This window comes from Polyodon spathula, chromosome 2 (assembly GCF_017654505.1).
Source record: "Polyodon spathula isolate WHYD16114869_AA chromosome 2, ASM1765450v1, whole genome shotgun sequence".
Classification (NCBI taxonomy): domain Eukaryota; kingdom Metazoa; phylum Chordata; class Actinopteri; order Acipenseriformes; family Polyodontidae; genus Polyodon; species Polyodon spathula.
In genome coordinates, this window is record NC_054535.1 from 18,864,500 (window position 1) to 18,888,456 (window position 23,957).

A 23,957-nucleotide genomic window follows, 5' to 3' on the forward strand; every position below is an offset into this window, starting at 1 on the left:
TAGACAGGGCTTGATCATGGGACATCCTCACAGCAGACAAAAAATAGTTCGGACTGCTTCCAGCAGGATTGATACAGAGCGTGACCTTCATCCTGTTATGTTGCTGGATTCCTGGGAAGCGACTGAAGCCGCTGACTTTGTGAGTGGCACAAGGCCGCAGTGGCATGTAACAAGCAACAGTGCTAATGTATATCGCATAGATTAAGTGTAAAACACAATAATTTGCGAAAAATTAGACAATCAGAAGTAACAAGTACTTCTCTAAACCAGTCTCTCCTATTAGGTCAGTCTTGAAAGGAAAAACGAAACCGAGATCTGTGAGAGCAGTTATTTTGTACCATCGGGGGCAGGACATGACTGCATCACAGGCTCAAAGAGCAGATTTGGTATACAATATTCAGGTTTCCAGTCTTTAGGCGGTAAATACCCATTGGGTTACAGTTACATTTCATACTTGAAAGGGAAGCAAAAACAACAAACACCTCTGTCCTGAATGGTCACTTTTGGTAGCTCATTGTAATCTACTTTTTCTTGTAGTTCTAATGCTGTATTTACAACCTTGGCAAGGATTGTATTACTGATTTACATGCTTGTTTAAATGTGTTGGTAAATTACATACACACACACACACACATATATATATATATATATATATATATATATATATATATATATATATATATATATATATATATTGTGATGGAGTGTACATTCCAGAGCAAAATTGGTCAGCCGTGAGGCCGTGGTTGTAATGAATGCACACTCCATCTGGGTAAAGGTTGTGGTGATGGTTTCAAAGAAAACTAAAATATTAAAATGTAAAGACAACATAAACCAACTGGGTAGTAAACAAACTGTGAAATAATGTAATGTGTTTAAAAGTAAAGTTATAGTTAATAAATTAATGTAAATGGGTTCCCACGGATTGATGCATTAAGTTAAATCAGACTTGAGTTTTGTTGAAAAAATAAGGTATTATGTTAGAAAGGATATATGAAGGCTTTAGGACCCTGGGGAGCATACCTATGTCAGGAGTGAGCATCAATTGGTCTTAATTGTTTAATTATCTAATTGTCTAGCAGTTAAAGCTAGTAAAGTTGAGATGGTAGGGGGAGGGGAGAAGAAAGAGACCAAACGCTGAGGTAACAGAGGACTTTAAAACTGAATGGATAGTTTGTTTCAGGGTAAGCAGAATTAGCCTGTCCCTGTTTAGTTTAGGACCAAAGAAAGGGTTAGGTTTTGTTTGTTTATTTGATTTTTGTTTTAAAAAAAAAATACACCCCACGGAGGGTAATTGTACTACTGTTGTCAGTGTTTGTTATTTAAACACACCTGAGTGGAAGATTATACTATACAGTCACAAAGTGCGACCAGAACCAAGAATTCGTCACAACATACACACATATATAAAATTTACCAACAAATTTAAACATGTATGTATGTTGTGCTTTTTATATATATATGACTGTGATGGATTGCCTTTCAGTCACATGTTTTCCTTCTTCAAATAAACGCTTTACACACAGGATGCCAAGAAACACTGTAGCATGTGTTTATTGACTACAAAAAAGAAAAATAAACAAAACCTAACACGTTCTCAGGCCCTAACTAAACAAACGTTTCCCTAACTAATAACAAGGCAGGCTAAGCCTGTTACCTTGTCACCAAAACCAAATCATAATCCAAACACCTTTCCAATAGTTCATTGTCCCGTTTCCACAATACTCACAATAACCAGCTAACTCTCCAACCAAACTCCTACCATCACCCACCCAAAACATACACACTCACACCCTTTTAAACTTAACTAATTAATCCACTAATTAGTCTATTGACTAAACCTGGAGTTGGTCCTGACTCCAGTAATCACTACTGGGTCCTATTGCCCCCCTAGTATGGTCTCTACTAAACACAACACATTTATTTTAAACCAGGCTTAATTACATCTAGTTTGCCTTATTTAACACAGTATTATCAATCAACAGTGTATTAATTAAACCATCTTTAGTTTTGATCCCAAACACTTCATATTACTTTGTTTACAAACCAGTTTGTTTACATTGTCTTTAAACCAACCAATCCCTTACAATATATATAAATAAAAGCACAACAGTTTCATGATTGGAAACTTAAAATATGTTACTCAATCATAATTTATTAATTAAAACTATAAAAACCCAAATCAAGACAAACTATATGAATCTTTTACCTGTGTAGACAAAGTGTCAAAGTGTTGTTTAATAGTAATAGTACAATGTGCCTTTAGGCTGTCAGGCCCTACAGGTCAAGTTATGACTCAACACATCAGTGGTGGCTGGTGATCTATGAGTCAGCACAAGCAGTGTGACAAATTGAGTCTCAATCAGCTGATCAACTGTGTTATGCTGCATTTCACATTTGACCCCTTCACAAGACAAGTAACATATAGTGTGTTTCTTACCACTGAAGCGATGCAAAATTAAACTAAGCAGTTTCAATCCTCACTCTTACATTAACAGCACATACAGCAGCGTTTTAGAAGGGGGCGGGAGGATGTGGGTCACTCCTCCAATTAAAACCCGTGCTCAGATAACACGATCTGCCACTGCTAACACTGTGTTTAATGGGAGAAAGGAGGCTTGCCTCCCTTTGTAAAAAACAAACACACAAAAAAACACACTCCTCCAGGACCAGAACACCATCTGGCTCTGCTAGTACTGTAAGCACATGTCTCTCAGCAGCCAGAATTGCTGTTCATTTAGGACTGTTGAATCTTGAGTTTAGGTTAAAATATTTTTTTCTTAAATTTTAGCCAATAATTGTATTATATTTTATTAAGCATTATTATATTATAATGCTACTAAAAATAAATAAACATAAAGAAATATATATATTCACATCATAAAGGCTTCTTTCATTCAATTCTTGTAAAGTTGTTCTGTATATTAGTCCTTAGAAATGCAGTCTGAAAAACTTCCAAGTTTACTTGTCCTTGACTTGTCTCTTTTTTTATTTGTTTGGTGTCCCTTAATTTCAGCTTCACCTCATACTTCACTACACACCGATGCGTCCGTATATCTCAGCACAACCAGATACTCTGCCATGTGTTGTTATACACATCCTACTCAACCCTTACAAGCCCAGTACTTCTTATTTAAAATTAACAATTGTACGAAAACATTCTAAGTTTATTCAAACATTATATGACAAATGGAACCATTAGATTTTACTGGGTTACAGTATTTTGGATAAACCCTCACACAGGTTTCCATTGATTCACAGCAAAGCAACTAATGCTAGATTTTAGTTTTCACAGAAGCTGCAGTGTATTCCTCCTGTGAGGTCAGTGATTACTCCGGCTTTAACCAGTTTTGCTAGGAACTGCTTCTCGGTGACCACATTGTGCATGGTTTGCTCCTTCATGGCGTCCATGCGTCTGTCTTCATAGTAATGGAGAGGAGCCTCGGGCTGTTTGAGATCATATCCAAACCCGGCCAGGCTGACCTCATCACAAAGGTATGTGGCCAAGACTGTGGCAGTGACCCCCAGTGTCGGCACATTCTAGATGCAAACAAGAGGAGAGGGTTACTGAGAACAGAGTTTAACTGAAGATGAAGCCTCTTTCTGAAAGCGGTCAAAAAATAGTATGTCAGGCATCAATGATAAAATAAAACTGGTAGTCTATTTTTTTCAGCTGTGAAATGTCTTTAAGCCAAGAGGAACGAGTCTAGATCATTTTGATGCAGATCAATGGGGTGTGATTTAACACAGCTCATCCTAATTGGCATTACAGTATATACATTATATGATGCCTGACTTGCATGACTCCTTGTATACATATTCCCCAGAGATATAAAAAAACTGTTATCAGTATTAGAACTAAAATCATATCCTGCATTTCCAGTATACAGAATAAAGAAAAGTAACAAATGTCCATTCATCAAACCCGTGAGCAGATATGGTGACAATCAGGACACAACACCTTAAATCAATAGATACTGTACCTGGTCCCACCCCCAAAACGTCGTCCGTGGTTCTGAATATTGGAGAAGGTCCACTGCTGTTTGACCAATGATCTGAGGGTTCAGGATTCGAAACTGGGATGTTCCTACTGGGATTTCCTTTGGCACCTCCTGCCAAAAAAACAACCTATCCCATAGAGACTAAAAAAAAAAAAAAGAAGCAGACATGAAATGTAGAAACAATAATAATAAAACAAAAATGAAACATTACTGCAAACTAAGGTTCCTCTTTTTTGGTGTCCGTTTCTTCATATAAAAAGAAAAGTCTCATTAGGGCTCTATGTATGCACTTAATTTAATCTAAGTGGCAGTCAAGAGAAAGCACAATAGAGCTCACTCGAATCTCAGCATTGATTCTTAGTGCTTTATTTTACTTGCACCCCTTCCCCCCACCTTTGCAATGGCCCTTTCCTAGGGTCAGTGGATTTTCACAGTCCTGTTCCTTGAACTGAAACCTTATGATCCAGACATCCTATTACAATTTGCCGCCTCAGTGAAGCAGGATATGGCACAGATGCTGCAGATAAGTATTGCATTTTACAAATTACTCACCACTTTTTCCCTTTTAATCATGGCTTTCAACCAGTTAATGTCAACTGTTTTGTAAATAACGGCCACGAACAGGGTCTTAGGATTGACGTCATCCCAAGATTTGGGGCTTCCCTCTGGATAACTCATCCTGATAGTGGTTTTGTTGCCTACGTCTTTATTAAAGTTACCAACTGGAGCGTTGTTCAATCTGAAAAATAAATAAATACATTTCAGCCAATACATTTAATACATGTGCTCATAAAATAACACACACACAAACACACACACACACACACACACACACATCTTATCTTAACGTATTTCTCACTTTTGAAAATGCAATATAAAAGTATGTAATTATCCATAAAAAAAAAACAAAGCAGTTTCAATGAACTGGCCCAAAATTCTGCTGGAGTAAGGGTTTAAGAATGATCTATGACACAGTCCTCACCCTACCCTTCAAAGTTAAAATAATGGAAAACACAAAGTTCTGTAAACAGCAGTTTGACCTGTGAGACTGTAGTTATGCTAATCCGATATAACAATGCTCCATGAGAACAACTGCAGTACATAGTGGAAAAGTACAGATGGCCATGAGATGGGGTGAGTGGTTCCTCGTCTCCTACTGCGTTGGTTTAGGCTTGTGGTGCTATAGACAGCAGCATTGTGCATCTGTGCTACAGGCTGTAGCATTGTGTCTGGCAGGACAACGCTACCCCTGCTTGTAAACAGACTGTCACAGATAGGGGGAAGTCTATGCAGAGCTAACTGCTCCTCTCAGTCCCTTATCAAAATCTTACATTTCTATAAATACTAATATATTTAAATAGAACATTTCATGTTTCTTGTTTTACAAGCACCAGCAACTGGGATGTGGTAAACTACATTGAGTATCCTTCTTTTGCAAACTCCCCTTATCCCTTTTCTAAAACAACACTTTTCCAGTCTTTCCTTTTTTTGTATGAGGTGAAACCAATTTGTACTACCACTTCCTGTGCCACAGGTATGACACCTGCATATAGTCCAGGAGGGTAAGCGGCACTAGACATTTACCAGCAGCACAGAATATAAACCTATAGTGTTGCAGAAGAATAGACTGGCTACACTCAAGTAAATATGATACAAATTGTAACTTTAGCAAAATGATAAGGGACATGTGAGCATGCTGTTATAGCAATTAGAATTTTAGAGCCAACCACATTCCTTACCTGATTACAACATCAAACTGATCCAAAAGCTCGCCCACCTCCAGCCCACGCATGATACCACCACTTCCCACCACCACGCAGCGGCTGCAGGGCTTCACGCGCCTCTCCTCCCGTGGAGCCTCAGGGAAAAGGTCCAGAACTTCCTTTAGCTTCCTGTCCATGCTTTGAAACCCAAATGGTGGGGGGTATTTGAACACCTCCTTGCTCATAATGTGGTTTTTCCACAGGAAAGGGGGAATATCTTGCTTGTATTGGTCAGGAAAGAGAGCAGACATATTTTTTCTGGTGGAAGACTGCTTGCATTTCCTCTGCAAGACTTCAGTGACAAAGGTTTGTACACTCTGCAACAACACACAAAAAAAAATAAAGTGGGATTTAATTTTCCTGACAGGCATGGACAAGGGTCTCTAAGATGGAAATGTGCCTACATATGACAAGTGGAAGTATATGTGCAGAAAATAAATCTTACATATACCCATGATCTAAAAGCAAGTCGTTTGAATATATTGCTCACATAAAACAAATTAATGCAAATTAGGAAAAATTAGCAACATTTCATAGGTGGGCCTATGTAGGATTTGATAACATGTTGGAAAAAGAAGAATGTGGCAAAAAACAAATTCATTTATCTAAAAAACCCTGGATTAAATTAACCACACTTCAAAGTTCAAGCCCAAAAGGTGGCCTTTTAAAATACTGTACTGCTTTCCAACTACAAAATTTAGCAAAATGGCTGGATTCTGAAGATGGCGCTTCCCCAGCTTGGGTAGATCTGGAAGATTGAGAATGTGGTTCATTACATGCCAGTGACCTACCTTGTGTAAGTGAAGAGATTAAAAAACATCCCTGTTTCAGTCACATATGTGTCTCTGCTACAATAAAAACATAGTTAAGAGCTTATGAAATGACTAGGTTCAACCTGTATCCATCTTAGTGCTCTCCCATTTGGCACAATCCTGATTTTCTAATAGCAAGTAAACAGCTTGAGTTAATTTCCTGGAGACAAAAGGGTATTTCCTGTCTAAACCATCTTTTGAGAAGAGGGATTTTGTCTCTATTGCAGTGGTCCTCAAAGTAACTTGTCTGTTTGCAGGCACGCTAACTATTGCATAGGTTCATATCATACACACTGCCTTCCCGCGACATATCTATATCTATCTATCAATCTATTTTATATATATATATCTCTTTAAGAGTTTTAGTGGGGTTATTCTTGGCTCACTGTGATTAAGGCCAAGTCTCAGGCAGTAATATTGCATGCTGTGCTTATTCTATAACTAATTTACATAAAACATGCAATGCAAATATTTGTAAATAGCATGTTTACACAGATAACCGCATTGAGAGATTTGTCAACACTACTGTTTTAAAGATCGCTCATCTGCAGTACAATTATTCAGAGAAAGTGGATTAGTAACTAAATATACATAGGTGTTCCCCTTGTCTGATGAAATTAAAAAAAACTGTGATAGAAAATGAAATTCTAAATATTGAATTATTTTTCTCAATAACAGTCGGCGAAATTCAGTACTTACCCGGTATATTAACACCCTGCCTCTGCTCACGAATGATTGGACAGCTGTCAGATCATTCACTTTCCTATTGGCTACTCACTCGCCTTCAATTTTCATGCAGAATACTGTGAACGGCCTGTTTGCTTATGATTGGGCAGCTGCGTAAAACTTGGCAGATATTTGACTCTCCTATTGGTTAAACTTAGTCGGTACCTGAACCTGAAGCAGACAAGTTTTTTTCCCACCCAGCTAACTTATGATTAGGCTACAGCAGAGACAATGCAGATATTCAATTGGTTGATCGTATCGCAAAAGCCATTCAAAAATAAAAATGTCACCTGCGTATAAGCACAGCATAAGCGAGCAGTGCTGTCAACAGATGCTGTGGTGCTTTTGTTGGAATTTTTTTTTAAAGCTTTCTTTATTTTTCCTTGCTATGACCCGCCAGAAATGTGTTCACTACCAATAATTCAAAATTAGCTGCCGCAGGCACGATGGCCTGGCTTCGCAGGCACGAATTTGCCCGCGGGAACGACTTTGAGGACCACTGACCTTTTGAGAGGCTTCAAGAAAAATGTTGCCTTCATAAAAAGTCCTCCTTTCAATATCTTCAAATGAGGCACTCCTTAAAAGGGACCTTATATTGACACATAATTTAAGTAAAATGTGCAGTTTCTAAGTTAACCTTATTCAATATAAGGTTCTTCACAGAGCACACCTTTCCAGCAGAAGACTGTTTCTGATAGGTCTTTCAGACACCAAAAATGCCAGCACTGTTCAGGAAATGAGACAGACAGTAACGTCCATGCACTACGGTACTGTCCAATAACAGAAAAGTGTTAGATCCTTGGCTGTAACATCCCTCCCTCACCTGCACTAGGTTTACTTAATGACCCTTCAAGCTTTGACCTTCCCTTTTTATATATATATATATATATATATATATATATATATATATATATATATATATATATATATATAAATTATTCTTAAATCAGCATCTCTACATGTATGGCAGCCATTCCATTCCAGTGTCTGTTGAATTCTTACACAGGCACACCTCATTCTACCTCAAAGCTACAGACCAGCAGAGGGCGAAAACGACTCTCCACTGACCGGGATGACTGCCAACTCATTCGAATGTCACTCAGCAACCGTAGGATGACATCAAGTGACCTACAAAAAGAATGTCAAACGGCAGCTCGGGTGAAGTGCACGGCGAGGACAGTTCGAAACAAGCTCCTAGGGGCAGGGCTGAAGTTGTGCAAAGCTAGAAAAAAGCCCTTCATCAATGAGAAGCAAAGAAGAGCCAGGTTGAGGTTTGCAAAAGACCATAAGGATTGGACCATAGAGGACTGGAGTAAGGTCATCTACTCTGATGAGTCCAATTTTCAGCTTTGCCCAACACCTGGTCGTCTAATGGTTAGACGGAGACCTGGAGAGGCCTACAAGCCACAGTGTCTCGCACCCACTGTGAAATGTGGTGGAGCATCGGTGACGATCTGGGAGTGCTTCAGCAAGGCTGGAATCGGGCAGATTTGTCTTTGTGAAGGACGCATGAATCAAGCCAAGTACAAGGTTGTCCTGGAAGAAAACTTGCTTCCTTCTGCTCCGACAATGTTCCCCAACTCTGAGGACTGGTTTTTCCAGCAGGACAATGCTCCATGCCACACAGCCAGGTCAATCATGGTGTGGATGGAGGACCACCAGATCAAGACCCTGTCACGGCCAGCCCAATCTCCAGACCTGAACCCCATTGAAAACCTCTGGAATGTGATCAAGAGGAAGATGGATGGTCACAAGCCATCAAACAAAGCCGAGCTGCTTGAATTTTTGCGCCAGGAGTGGCATAAAGTCACCCAACATCAATGTGAATGACTGGTGGAGAGCATGCCAAGACGCATGAAAGCTGTGATTGAGTATCAGGGTTATTCCACCAAATATTGATTTCTGAACTCTTCTTAAGTTAAAACATTAGTATTATGTTGTTTAAAAATGAATATGAACTTATTTTCTTTGCATTATTTGAGGTCTGACAACACTGCATCTTTTTTGTTATTTTGACCAGTTGTCATTTTCTGCAAATAAATGCTCTAAATGATAATATTTTTTATTTGGAATTTGGGAAAAATGTTGTCAGTAGTTTATAGAATAAAACAAAAATGTTCATTTTACCCAAACACATACCTGTAAATAGTAAAACCAGAGAAACTGATAATTTTGCAGTGGTCTCTTAATTTTTTCCAGAGCTGTATATATAAAAATAAACTACCCCTTACAATTGCTAAAAAAAAATAAGTTATTTTACTGAAATGGAAAAACAGAACTAACACATCAATTCCTGAGTCATTAAATATAATGTTTGATCATGCATCTATGCAGAGATTCACAGCAGGTTACAGGATAATTTTCTTGCAGGGCTATAATGCTTTTTATTTATTTATTTCCATTCTGTATACCTGGCCTGCAATTGCTAGTATAGCTATGGCCATAAGTTTAGCATCTAGTTTGCTTCCTAAAGACAGAATAAACCTGCTGAATAATATTATGTTAACATACTGAATTATATCCCACTTTATAATTTCCCATACAGTTAAATAAAAAGTGATTGTTCCAATAGGACTAATTTCCATTAGAATAAAACCAATTACTGCAGTTGGGATTGTTAAAAATGGGGGTTGGTTATAGTGAACTTAGCCTGTTTGTATGTACGGCTCTCTTTCTCTCTCTCTCTCTTATATATATATATATATATATATATATATATATATATATATATATATATATATATATAGAAACTTCATCAGGAAATGGAGAATGTCTGATGAAAGGCTTAAAACCTTATACAACTGGAATTAATTTTCATAAGGGGCAGCAAAAAGACACGAATTATCATGTATTAGTTGTTATTCTCAGACTAATTAAATTTTAAAATATAATTCTGATTATTATAACTTCTTTTAAATTGAAGTGTAAATGGCTTCAAATTACAGTTTAACATCTTAACTTTTATGACAATTGTGGTCCATAACCTAGTCTTAGAAAAACTCAGAAAAGGACATGTGATGCTTTGTCTAGAACTTGAAATCGTTTGGAATCAGCAAGTAAAAGAAAACGAGTTCCAGAGAAGTCAAATCAGCTCACAGACAGCTGCAGAGAATTGTACTGAACACTTACCAAAACTCAACTGTGAAGCAACAGAATGACAGGAAAACATTTAAAATATATAACAAGTACAGTAAATAAGATGAAAATATTTTCTGAAGCTATTTAATTTTGAACAACATTTAAAAATTGCAGATTTATTTTTTATTGTTAATATTTTTTGGGAAGTTTTGAAAATGTATAATAAAAGTAAAATTAACAGCCCGTACACCGTATCAAGACACTACAGTCCTGAATAAACCCTGAACTGCATGCAGTAGTGACGCTGTTATTTATTTTTTCTCCTTGCATCTGCGGATACTGCAGGTGTGTTTACAAAATCCCAATAACAAATAAACAAATAAATTAGTAAATAGTGTTTAGTACTCCATAAACTAAAAATACTGCTGTAGAGATTACAAATTATGGCTGATGTAGCATTTTATAAAAGAAACAAGACACTGTGTTCTGTGCACTCGTTGCAATGAAAACAAGTTTGATAACACACAACGCTAGTAAACGTTTAATATTGGACTAATACTTGGGTGTTAACACTTACAGGACAACATAGCCTCTAATCCTTTTTTTTTTCCTATTTAGGAGTTTAAAACGACAGAAGCATAGCCTACTGTGCTTTATGCTATAACATTGTAAGAGCAAAATGTATAGTTAATTTTCAGGTTTCTAAATCAGAAAACTATATTTTCCGCTACGTCCTAAAATAAACACATAATTCCTGTTTCCATCAAAATGAAAAATGATAATATATGTGTCCAAAACAGCACTGTACTACTACACTATATCGACTTTTCTTATACTTCCCAAGACTTTTCCTCGCTTGACTCCGCTAGTCCCCTGTTCAGAAACATGGTCGGGTGCTTCTTGTTAGGTGTTGAAGTAAAACAGTGGTGCTGCGATGGTATTGACTTTTTCCTTTACAGATGCTGCAATGAACATGCGAATCGTCTCCAAGTGCTGCAGATACATTGCCATGTGCATCCGCCATATTGGAATGCATGTATGCGTAGAGTACTCGAGTGCCAAAAAGATCGTCGATATATTAAAATAATAACTTGTTTAATTATCCCAGCACTATATATATATATATATATATATATATATATATATATATATATATATATATATATATATAAGCCTATAATAATATCATATATATATATATCCCTACAGTTTTTTTTTAATCGCGATAGCGCTAATTACAAACTATGAAAAAAAAAAAAAAAAAAACATATTATTTTTGTTTTAATATCATATTTAAATTGATACAATTACTGCATCCATCTAATTTTAGTTTGCTATCAGCACTATTATTATCCAAAAAACAACTCGGCATAAAAATCCTGTTTTCCTATTTCCGGATTGTCTTTAGAGTTTTATATTTACAATCCAGTATTGTTGTTTAATTGTTTGAACCAACTGCTAAATCACAGTGGAGTCAGTTTATTACTCACCTTACTGCATTTAGACAGACAGATAAATAGATAGATAGACAGATAGATAGATAGATAGATAGATAGATAGACATATGTGTGTGCATATGTATACACACACATATGTTCATGAATTTCTGTGTATATGCAGAACCTTAAGGATGGTTAGACACCTTCCTAGTTACTGTGCTATAATACAATTTTTTATTGTTTTTGCAAGGGCAGACATGTTCAGATTGTAATACTTTATACATGACTCAGGTGAGTTTGGTAACTTCCATCCAGCCGTAATCAGGAAACAATAAAATGACACAGACAAAAGGATTATACAGCCTACATAAAGTCTGTTTTTCAAACTGTTCGAGATGTGAACTAGCCAAATACAATAAGTGATATAGAAAATATTCAAACCTTCGCGCGGTTGGGATCCACATTATACCCATCCCACATGCTGGGCTTCTGCTTCGTCTTGGATACAGTGATGCTTATGTATGCTAAGAAAAGTAATACAACTGAAATCAAAACAGTAAACCTAAAAGAGAAGAAACAAAAAAAAACAAAACACAATTAATCATAAAATATTGAAAAGACCAAAGACAAGCACATAGATAAATACATAAACACATACATATACAATACATATGATATTAAACACATAAAATAAAACCTGTAGGATATATAATGGTTAGTCCTGGGGCAAGTTGTGACATGTCGTGTGATGAGAGTTGTGTGCAATTAATCAGCAACAATCATGGGAAAGCAGAAGGATCTCAGTGACTTCATAAGGAACACTAGAAGTCACTTCCCTACTGGAACCTATTAGCAGCAGCTATGCTTATAACTTCATTGAGAGTCTAGAATGTTAGGTTATTATCATAACCCTGGTTCCCTGAAATAGAAATGTAACCATTACCAAATGGGATTTACCTCCTAAAGACCTGAAACTTGAATAAGAAATAACAGAGTCATGCCCATAGTCAGGCCCGCCCCAGAGGGTATAAAGGACTGTGTGCACAGATCTCTGCGTAATTTTTTCTTCAGGCTTGCTGCAATCTTGAAGGTAAATGGTTACATTTCTATTTCAGGGAACCAGGGTTATGATATTAACCTAACATTCCATATCAAGTACAAAATGTAACCATTACTGAATGGGTCAGTATACCCAAGCCATCATAGGGCAAAGATTGCTGCACAACGAGAATGCTACAAGGCTAAGCCGAGGTTGCCTTTTGCGTTAACAATCGGAACCCCAGTAACAAGTAGCTGGGTCTAAAAAATTGAGGGAGAAACTCACTTCTATGTTTGTGTTCCAAGAGTCAACTGAGAAGCCGTCCTTAAACCTAGTTACAAAATCAGGGTTTTGAGGATCCATGACATTAAGTCTGTAGAACCTAGTAAAGGTATGGGGAGTTGCCCACACCACAGCATTGCAAATGTCATTGACAGATGCACCCTGGAATAAAGCCCATGATGTTGCCATGCCCCTGGTGGAATGGGCTGTGTGCTTTTCTGGAGGGGGAAAGTTGGCTTGCTCATAAGCAGTCCTGAAATTGTTCGGACTGACTCCAACTTTGAAAAGGGGGTATGGAAAGTTAAGGAAAGTCTCCAATTTCACAGACTGGCTGACATGAAATGCAGGCAAAAAAAGCAGGATTGATATGGAGTGTAACCTTTGTCCTGGCTTCTGCAAAAATTAAGCAGGCTTTCGCAATTGAGAATGCCTGCATCTCATCCACTTTGCGGAGGTGATTGTAAGAAAGAAAGCCAATTTGAGTGACAACATTTTTAGTTCAGCTGAATGCAAGGGCTCAAATGCAGGCTTCATGAGTACATCAAGTACCACATTATGCTTCCAGCGATGAACAGCATCCAACAGCGGGGCTTTGTCCACATCAGACACGTGTGCCTGGGAAAGCCAAAGCTGCCTATGTGCGGCTACCAGCGCAGCCAGGTTTCTGCCTACAGCCTGTCTGCTCAATTTAGGCAAATGGAGCAGTTTTTTATTAACCAGACGCAGCTCATCCAGTTGTGGTAGTGAGGGCCTGTGGCTGTCAGAGAGGGACCTCAGCAAATAGGACAGGTTGGCTACCAAAATACTATTAAAAGTTGCCCAGCCGTGCGGCAAATGCTTTGGCTGAATAGGCACAAATACAGCCGACTTACGTTGCTTGATCCCTGGAAAGGAGTGACTCAAGCTGCTGGCTTCACGCAGGGCACAAGGCTGCAGCAGGATGCAACAAACAGGCTGTAGTGTACAAATATGCATAACTAGTAAAACTAATACAGCAATTATTTTTAAAATCACATATAATTTTTGTAAAAACACAACAAATGCAAAAATCTAGACGGTAACAAGTACTTATATGAACAGGCTCTCCTTTCAGGTCAGTTCTTGAAAGGAAAAATGGCACGAGATTTGTGCGCACAGTCCTTTGTACCACTGGGGGCGGGCATGACTGCGGCTGAGCAGCTTTGTTATATCTTATTCACGTTTCTGGTCTTTAGGAGGTAAATAACCATTCGGTAATGGTTATATTTCGGTTTACAGATTAAGTGCATTAATATCAGGTTTTCATCTGCTTTATTTAATGTAAAGTGTTTGCTGGCTACTTTTAAATCAAGTTCAGAGTGTACAGTGGCTTGCGAAAGTATTGACCTCCCTTGGCATTTTTCCTATTTTGTTGCCTTACAACCTGGAATTAAAATGGATTTTTTGGGGGTTTGTATCATTTGATTTACACAACATGTCTACCACTTTGAAGATGCAAAATATTTTTTTATTGTGAAACAAACAAGAAATAAGACAAAAAAACAAACAGAAAACTTGAGCGTGCATAAGTATTCACACCCCCCCCCCCCCCCCCCCCCCCCCCAAAGTCAAAACTTTGTAGAGCCACCTTTTGCAGCAATAAAGCTGCAAGTCTCTTGGGGTATGTATCTATAAGCTTGGCACATCTAGCCACTGGGATTTTTGCCCATTCTTCAAGGCAAAACTGCTCCAGCTCCTTCAAGTTGGATGGGTTCTGCTGGTGTACAGCAATCTTTAAGTCATACCACATATTCTCAATTGGATTGAGGTCTGGGCTTTGACTAGGCCATTCCAAGACATTTAAATGTTTCCCCTTAAACCACTCGAGTGTTGCTTTAGCAGTATGCTTAGGGTCATTGTCCTGCTGGAAGGTGAACCTCCGTCCCAGTCTCAAATCTCTGGAAGACTGAAACAGGTTTCCCTCAAGAATTTCCCTGTATTTAGCGCCATCCATCATTCCTTCAATTCTGACCAGTTTCCCAGTCCCTGCCGATGAAAAACATCCCCACAGCATGATGCTGCCACCACCATGCTTCACTGTGGGGATGGTATTCTCGGGGTGATGAGAGGTGTTGGGTTTGCGCCAGACATAGCGTTTTCCTTGATGGCCAAAAAGCTCAATTTTAGTCTCATCTGACCAGAGTACCTTCTTCCATATGTTTGGGGAGTCTCCCACATGCCTTTTGGCGAACACCAAACGTGTTTGCTTATTTTTTTCTTTAAGCAATGGCTTTTTTCTGGCCACTCTTCCGTAAAGCCCAGCTCTGTGGAGTGTACGGCTTAAAGTGATCCTATGGACAGATAATACAATCTCCGCTGTGGAGCTTTGCAGCTCCTTCAGGGTTATCTTTGGTCTCTTTGTTGCCTCTTTGATTAATGCCTTCCTTGCCTGGTCCGTGAGTTTTGGTGGGTAGCTCTCTCTTGCCAGGTTTGTTGTGGTGCCATATTCTTTCTATTTTTTAATAATGGCTTTAATGGTGCTCCGTGGGATGTTCAAAGTTTCAGATATTTTTTTATAACCCAACCCTGATCTGTACTTCTCCACAACTTTGTCCCTGACCTGTCTGGAGCTCTTTGGTCTTCATGGTGCCGCTTGCTTGGTGGTGCCCCTTGCTTAGTGGTTTTGCAGACTCTGGGCCCTTTCAGAACAGGTGCATATATACTGAGATCATGTGACAGATCATGTGACACTTAGATTGCACACAGGTGGACTTTATTTAACTAATTATGTAACTTCTGAAGGTAATTGGTTGCACCAGATCTTATTTAGAGGCTTAATAGCAAAGGGGGTGAATACATATGCACGCACCACTTTTTCGTTATTTATTTTTTTGAATTTTTTGAAACAAGTTATTTTTTTCATTTCACTTCACCAATTTGGACTATTTTGTGTATGTCCATTACATGAAATCCAAATAAAAATCCATTTTAATTCCAGGTTGTAAGGCAACAAAATAGGAAAAACGCCAAGGGGGGGTCAATACTTTCGCAAGCCACTGTATTTTCCCTTGCACTCTTTCTGTGATAGACCCAGCAAAGAATGTGTGAGAAATACACTAGATACATTAGAGGTAGCCACTGAACACACATGATCAAGGATACTCATGTAACAGGTATGTCCCATTGTGGCTGTGGCTGCTTTGATTGATGTTTCTATTAAGACAGTATTCTGGGGTCCCTGGAATAGCAACAATTAGAGAAAACCACTACTGGAAACCACAGCTTGTGAGAAATGTATTGTAACAAGCAACAGACGTGCTATCACAAAAATCTTTGACACTATATGGTCATTCACGGATTGGTGTGATCATTTGCGTCAAGTGCTGTATTTAAAAAAAAAAAAAATCATTCAATGCTGCATTCAGTAAATAGAACAGGAAACAAATGTGTGAGAAATATTTAATGTATATAGAAATATACTGAATGCTCTGAAGTCAACACAGCGACACAATTATCCACATTGGGCCAGGGTTCATGGAAATCCATTATAAGCTTGTCTTGTTGATAGGGGAAGTACTGGATCCAATACAGATCGGAAAGATGGAGAGGCAGTACAGTGGTTATGCCTTGTGCATTCTGTAATTCTTTTTTTATTCCTTAGAAAGTAAAAGGATTGATCACAAATGAACTAAGCAATGGTCATCGTGTACGGTTAAATACACTGATTTTAAACAATGCTGTGAGACATGTGCAGACAGTGAAATATTACACACCATACGACCCCAATAGCAGGCATGCTAGAACTAACGGTCGCTCAGAATCAACACACTGCGCTTACCACCAAAACAATTAAGACATTAAAAAAGACATTAAAAAAAGAATTACAATGTTTTTACACCAGTGTACCACTTAATGTATCACACACTGGACTGTAAACAATGAATCAGCTGTTTGCGGTTTAATAAGTTCAGTTCATGTCAATTATAGCACCCCCAGAGCATCTTCCTGTGTAGAAAACTCTTACCTACAAGCACCTCTAGAGAGAAACATGACGCTCCTCATTGTTTTCATGTGGTGGTTTGTGTTATTCCATGTCAGAATACACACTCAAGGGCTGCTGTGTCTCATACATGTCAGCTGTGCACTGAAGGAGAGAACAAACACACATTAGACTCACTGGACCAACTTTTCAAGGTCAATCTGCATGATTTTGTTATAAAACGAAAAGTAGTAACAAACAACTTTTGATTCTCTTTGCTAACATCCTGAGTGATTTACCTGCTTTTTAACTAGAATAGTTTTGTTTCATTTCACCAAAAAACGTCCACGTCTTTTGTTTGTTGAATGCTTTATGAATACATAAAGTCCAGTGAAATATATTGCCAAGGCAACCATCTTCTAAGCAACTGTCACTTATTAGATTAGGCCCTATGGTTTGGAAACAATTATTCTGCTGCATTTGTTTTTCAATTTTTGAATACCATCACAGAATAAACAATTTACACCACCATTACCATCCGAACTCGAATTCCTGGTAATGCTGTGTGTGTCAGGACCTATTGCTTAAATATAACATAACTTCAACCAGGAGATGCACAGAATGTTAGGTTATTATCATAACCCTGGTTCCCTAAAACAGAAATGTAACAATCATTGAATGGGTATTTACCTCCCAAAGACCCGAATCCTGAATACTTTATACCAAAACTGCTCTTTGAGCCTGTGACACAGTTGTGACCCTGCCCCCGAGGGATGAAAAGTACTGCAGTCACAGATCTTTGGGTCATTTTTCCTTTAAGCCTGCTACGAATAATGGTTATATTTTTATTTCAGGAAACCAGGGTTATGATAATAACTTTCAAGTATGAAATGTGCTATTACTGAATGGGGGGGCCATACCCAAGCCATCGCAATGGCATGATTGCCTGCCTTGTGCTTTACCATATGGAACCCCAGTAACAAGTAGCTAGGGTAAAAAAATTGAGGATAAAAACTCACCTCTATGCCTGTGTTGTAAGAGTCGACTGAGAACCTGCTCTTAATACTAGTTCCAAAACCAGGGTTAACCCTTTAAGGGCCAGGATCGTGTTAACACGCTCATACTGAACTGGGCTTCTAGGACTGCGATCGTGTGCACACAATAAAAAAAAAAGCACTTTGTTTTGATGAATTACAGAGCCACCGTGCTTTGCAGTACAGGCTTGAAACATACATCAATGGGAGTTGTTTTTTTTTTTTTACTTTCGTGTCACTGAGAGGGGCATTTAGTGTCTAAAAGAGCAGAGACAGTTTACAGTCGCCTGGCAAAGACAAAAGCAGAAACAAAACATCACAGGAACTTGTTTAGAGCTGATAAAAAAGGGGAACACTGTAAATCTGATTTGACTTAGAATAAATGTGCTAATATAGTTATGTCTCATGTTTTAATATATATGTTTTTATAACATGTATAAATATCAAGAAACGAGTGGATATAGGCATATACTATTTCATGAACTAAATGTATCAGGTATGTTTTTTTTTTCCTTATTACTGATAATGGAATGAATAACTATTATTTTATTTTGAGAAAATAAAAAAATGGAGAGTAATGTCCATTATTGCTTATAAAGACCGTGAGAATAAACGTGTATTATGTCATTGCAATCACTCAGGTGAAACAATGTCTTGTAATTTGCAAACATCAATATTTTTCAACACACACACACACACTGCCGAGAAAAGAGTTTATGGACCCCAATGATAATTATGGAAATTCCAGTTTTATCATGATAGCCTTCTTGAATCAAAACCAGTCTTTTCTTAAATATCCAATAGGGTTTATATTAACCTATTCCATGTCTTTTGAAACAAAATGACGTATGAATTAGACAAACAATGAGTAATTAAGATTCAGGGTATGTGAAAAAGTAAGTGAATCTCTGGTTTTATCAGCTCAATTAAGGGGATAATTAGAATCAGGTGTTTAAATAATTAGATAGATCTTCAGGGGTGAGTTTGGGAGGCCCCATCCTATATAAAGATCAGAAACTTTGTGAGTTTGATCTTCACCACACAGGTGTGTGAAAACACGTCATGCCACGATCAAAATAAATCTTTGGGGATCTCAGAAAATCAGTTATTGATGCTCATCAGTCTAGAAAGGGATACAAAACCATTTCTAAGTATTTGGGTCTCCACCAATCTACTGTCAGACAGGTAGTCTACAAATGGAAAAAGTTCAAGACCACAGTCACTCTACCCAGGAGGGGTCGTCCTACCAAAATCTCTCCAAGAACAAACCGGAAAATCATCAAGGAAGTCACAAAGAACCCCAGAGTAACATCCAAGGATCTGCAGGCCACTGTTGCCTTGGCTAATGTTAGTGTTCATGACAAGTATCAGAAAAAGCCTGAACAAGAATGTTGTTCATGGAAGGACAGTCAGGAGGAAACCACTGCTCTCTAAAAAGAACATTGCTGCCAGTCTGAAGTTCGCCAAAGAGCACATAGATGATCCACAAGACTTCTGGAACAATGTTCTCTGTAGAGACGAACCAAAAAGGTAGAACTTTTTGGCCTCAATGAAAAACTTTATGTTTGGCGAAAACTAAGCACTGTGTTCCAACAGAAGTACCTCAACCCAACCGTCAAGCATGGTGGTGGGAGTGTGATGGTGTGGGGCTGCTTTGCTACCTCAGGACCTGGACGGCTTGCCATCATTGACACAACCAGCCTTGTTTGGGCAACCCGTTCCACCTCCCCACAAGGGAAGGGCCAGCTTGGGGTTGTGTGCCCGAAGTCGGCACAAGCAAGGCACCATGGCACTACTTCCGGCTGGTGTTGCTTTGCCGAGGCGATTCTTGCATAAGGGCACTCCTTCCAGCAGCAGGCACACCAGTCTGGGGGAACTTCCGGACATCCCCAACCGCAGTGCTCTTCCTGGCCAAACAACGTGCACGCCGGCCAGACGTTCCGGGGCTCCTCCTCGTCAGCCAATGGGGTTGCTGCGGTGGTTGCTGCTGCTGCCACCTCCCCATTTTCACTGTTTTTTCTTTTTTTTTTTTAAATGTACTCACCTCCGCATCAGTCGAGCTTGCTCTCTCCCGCTTCTGACATCAAATGTGACAGACCCGGAGGCAAAATGTTAAGTTTTTAGCTGTATTTTATTTATTTATAATAAAACAAACAATAACACGGCTCACAACACTCTCCAACACACTCTCCTCAAACAGTGCACCTTCCTCCCTCACATATTAGTGATGTGACAATTAACCACCCCCACATTCCACACATGAACAATTAACAAACACAAACACACTGTCACAGCGACACATTAAAATCCCTCTCCTCTGGTTTAAAGTATCAGCTTTACCAAAGTTGTTCCTAAAACATTTTTAAAAACGGCACCAACTTTACCAGTACTGTAGGCCAATATAGCAATTCGCACAATTTGCTAGATGTTTTCTGTTCTTTGAAGTCTTTGAAGCTTATACTTTAAAAAATAAACTGAAGATTTTTCTTACCTGAGTTCTTTTTAATTTCTTATAAAATCCTACGTAAAAAAAATCCCAAAGATCATTTATTGCAAATATTCCTCTTTCATTATTCTGTACAGGTCACTATTACTCTGAATTAGTCACTTAATTTAAATTGTAAAGAATGTTCCTGTATGAAAAATAGTTGAGTTTTCATGATCAGACACGTAAGCATGATTTTCAACTTTGTATACAATGCTGCTAAGATGTTGCAACCCCCCTCCCCCATGCGTTGGATTTCATAAAATTACACAGTACAATCTGAATCTATCACAGCTGCTTGCAAGCGCTCCTAAACAGAACTTCTACTGTAACTAGTAAACAAAAAGTTATATTTGAAACTTTATTATAATTCAGGAAAACTGACAATATTTGAAAAAACATTAGCCTATAGTAAAAAAAAAAAAAAAAAAAAAAACCACAATTTCAATTGATATCATCCATAGTGATTAGCAGCAAATATGAAACAAATGCGGTGTTTATATAACTTGTAGGATTTTGGTTTTATTTAACAGTGAACACAATCAATCAATTAATGATTAACAGGGGCGGATCTAGCCTTGTACCTTCACTGGTTCACTAAATTCTTCACGATACACAAAAGGTTCCCTGTGACCCCACCTGACCTCAACAAATGTATAACATACTTTAAGGAAATGATCCTTTCAGAGCAGTTTGGAACACATTTGCTAGTAAACATAAGGAACATACTAAGAGTACAAACTATAAAAAGCAATATTTGGAGTTATTCAAATATAAAAATAGCTTCTGCCAGTTTTTTCCCCTTTCTCTACAAGCTGAATTCAACTGTGTGCAGGTGTTTTAGTTTGTTGCATCACAGATATGAAATTATTGGCAACTATTACTGCTGCTTTGTGGAATTCTGATATTTTCTTGACGTTCTTTCAGTTTTGTAACTGCTGAATCGCAGATTTTTAAAAAACAAGTATAACCAGTCACATTTCTCTGCATTTTGTACTGTTTTTCTACCAAAATACACGCAATGTACAGTAGGCTCCATCAAAGTCTGCAAAGACAAAATATGTTTTTTCTTTTGTTTTTTTTTGGGGGGGGGGGGGGTCAACATTCTATCCCTGCACTACTCTCCCTGAAAAATAAATACATAAATTACATAATAATATTGTACAGATAATCTCATATATAAGTATTTCATTACTATCATTATAAACATATTTGACAATCTTTGAGTTTTTTTTTTTTTAATAAAGAGTTAAAATAAAAAAACATGTAAATATGGTAAATAGCAAACTAGGTTAGCAACCCTAAAAACAAAAGAAGAAAAATCCTTCCATTTTTTGCCAGGGAACGTTTGGCTTAAATGCTTCTAAACAGTAAACTTCATAATAAAGAACAGAAAATAGGAGGCACTTTTTCAGAGAATCGTGGGAATCTGGAACTAACCCCCCAGTAATGTTATTGAAGATGAAACCCTGGGATCATTCAAGAAGCTGCTTGATGTGATTCTGGGATCAATAAGCTACTAACAACCAAACGAGCAAGACGGGCCGAATGGCCTCCTATTGTTTGTAAATTTTCTTATGTTCTTATGTCATACTTGCCCCACTTATGTTCACCATTAAAAGTCCACAGTTTCTGCTTTGTCTTCATGGTGAATTTGATCCCTTCATCTGTTTATAAACACATTTTGCCACTGTATAAAGACCCCTTTCTCTGTGCTCAATTGAGTTGTTTTTTTTTTTTTTTTAAACATCCAAGTACTGTACACACTTGACTACAAAGTTGACTCAGAAATAATTTTATAAATTACACAACACAATCTTTTCTACTGATTTAGAAATGTCTTCATCTAGACAATGTGGGGAAGCTATAAAAAAAGATGCTCGGCTATACAGTGAAAAGTGTTGAATTTAAATCATTGGAAGTAATGTTAAAACTTTGCAGTGCATTAGTAAGACCTCATCTAGAACATTGTGTTCAGTTCTGGTCACCTTGCTACAAAAAGGATATTGCTAGAAAAAGACCAAAGAAGAGCGACCAGAATTATTCCAGGTTTAAAAGGCATGTCATATGCAGACAGGCTAAAAGAACTGTATCTATTCAGTCTTGAACACAGAAGACTAAGCAGCGTTCTGATTCAAGCATTCAAAATTCTAAAAGTTGTTGACAATGTCGACCAAAGGGACTTTTTCGACCTGAAAAAGGGACCAGGGGTCACAAGTGGAGATTAGATAAAGAACAGAAAATAGAAGGCACTTTTTCAGAGAATTGTGGGAATCTGGAACCAACCCCCCAGTAATGTTATTGAAGCTGACACCCTGGGATCCTTCAAGAAGCTGCTTGATGTGATTCTGGGATCAATAAGCTACTAACAACCAAACGAGCAAGACGGGCCGAATGGCCTCCTATTGTTTGTAAATTTTCTTATGTTCTTATGTCATACTTGCCCCACTTATGTTCACCATTAAAAGTCCACAGTTTCTGCTTTGTCTTCGTCTTTCCGTTTTAGTGAATTTGATCCCTTCATCTGTTTATAAGCACATTTTGCCACTGTATAAAGAACCCTTTCTCTGTGCTCAATTGGGTTGGTGTGGCAGAGCAAAGCTCTGCCATTTAGAAATTGGCAGGGATGGGGTTAATTTCCCCTACCTGCCTGGGTTTATTATGTTCAGGTGGCTGGGGTTGATTAGTTGATTAAATGATTAACTTAATTAACGATCAATCAGTGCCCAGCCACCTGACATAAAAGGAGGCCTCTACTTCTCATTGAGCAGGAGGGAGCTGAGGAAGTGGGCTGGTGGGCTTTTTGAATCCAGTGAAGGCATTGCCCAGCCTGGAAACCTTATTTTTGTAAGTTTGCTTTTTGTACTGCTTTATTTTTGTTTGAATCCTTTTATTTTGCCCTTCTGCACTTTTATTTTGTGTTTTTGTAATAAAAATAGTTATTTTTTTGAACTGCAGTCTGTCTCTGGGCCTCTATATACTCGCCAGCCTGCCACAGTTGTTTTTTTTAAACATCCAAGTACCGTACACACTTGACTACTTACACTACACAATCTTATCTAATCCGCTAATACCTTAGCAACTATGGTGTTTAGTTCTTGTAACTTTACTAGATTGCTGCATTTAAATATAAATTTACAAAAAATGTAAAATAATGCCTTAAATTTAAAAGCTTAGTCTGTGCATTGCCAGAGGCTCTCTTGGCAACCATTTTTGGGTTTCTTTGTAACCAATAGAAGATCATTTTCTTCCACAGCTAGCCAATCAGAAGTGATAGGGGTGGGATGTAAACACTTTTTAAAATGTTTGTGTGTAGGTGCTAGACTTCTGCAATTTAGTTTTCAGAAACTTGCCTGTCTTT

General features: G+C 38.0%; 1 protein-coding gene across 2 annotated transcripts in view; it reads right to left on the reverse strand.

Moving 5' to 3' along the window:
• Window positions 1-857: 857 nt before the first annotated feature.
• Window positions 858-23,957, reverse strand: part of LOC121331013 (lactosylceramide alpha-2,3-sialyltransferase-like) — a 28,339-nt gene continuing 5,239 nt past the window's right edge. Inside the window, exons 2-8 of one of the 2 annotated variants that reach the window (XM_041278117.1) lie at window positions 17,123-17,242; window positions 14,013-14,094; window positions 12,261-12,381; window positions 5,741-6,081; window positions 4,554-4,740; window positions 3,984-4,142; window positions 858-3,540 (exon numbers count right to left, since the gene is read on the reverse strand). In XM_041278117.1, the coding sequence (XP_041134051.1) occupies window positions 3,283-3,540; window positions 3,984-4,142; window positions 4,554-4,740; window positions 5,741-6,081; window positions 12,261-12,299 (984 nt within the window). In that variant the 5' untranslated portion in view covers window positions 12,300-12,381; window positions 14,013-14,094; window positions 17,123-17,242 and the 3' untranslated portion in view covers window positions 858-3,282. The remainder of the gene's footprint in view (window positions 3,541-3,983; window positions 4,143-4,553; window positions 4,741-5,740; window positions 6,082-12,260; window positions 12,382-14,012; window positions 14,095-17,122; window positions 17,243-23,957) is intronic. The other variant, XM_041278109.1, reaches the window with a different exon arrangement.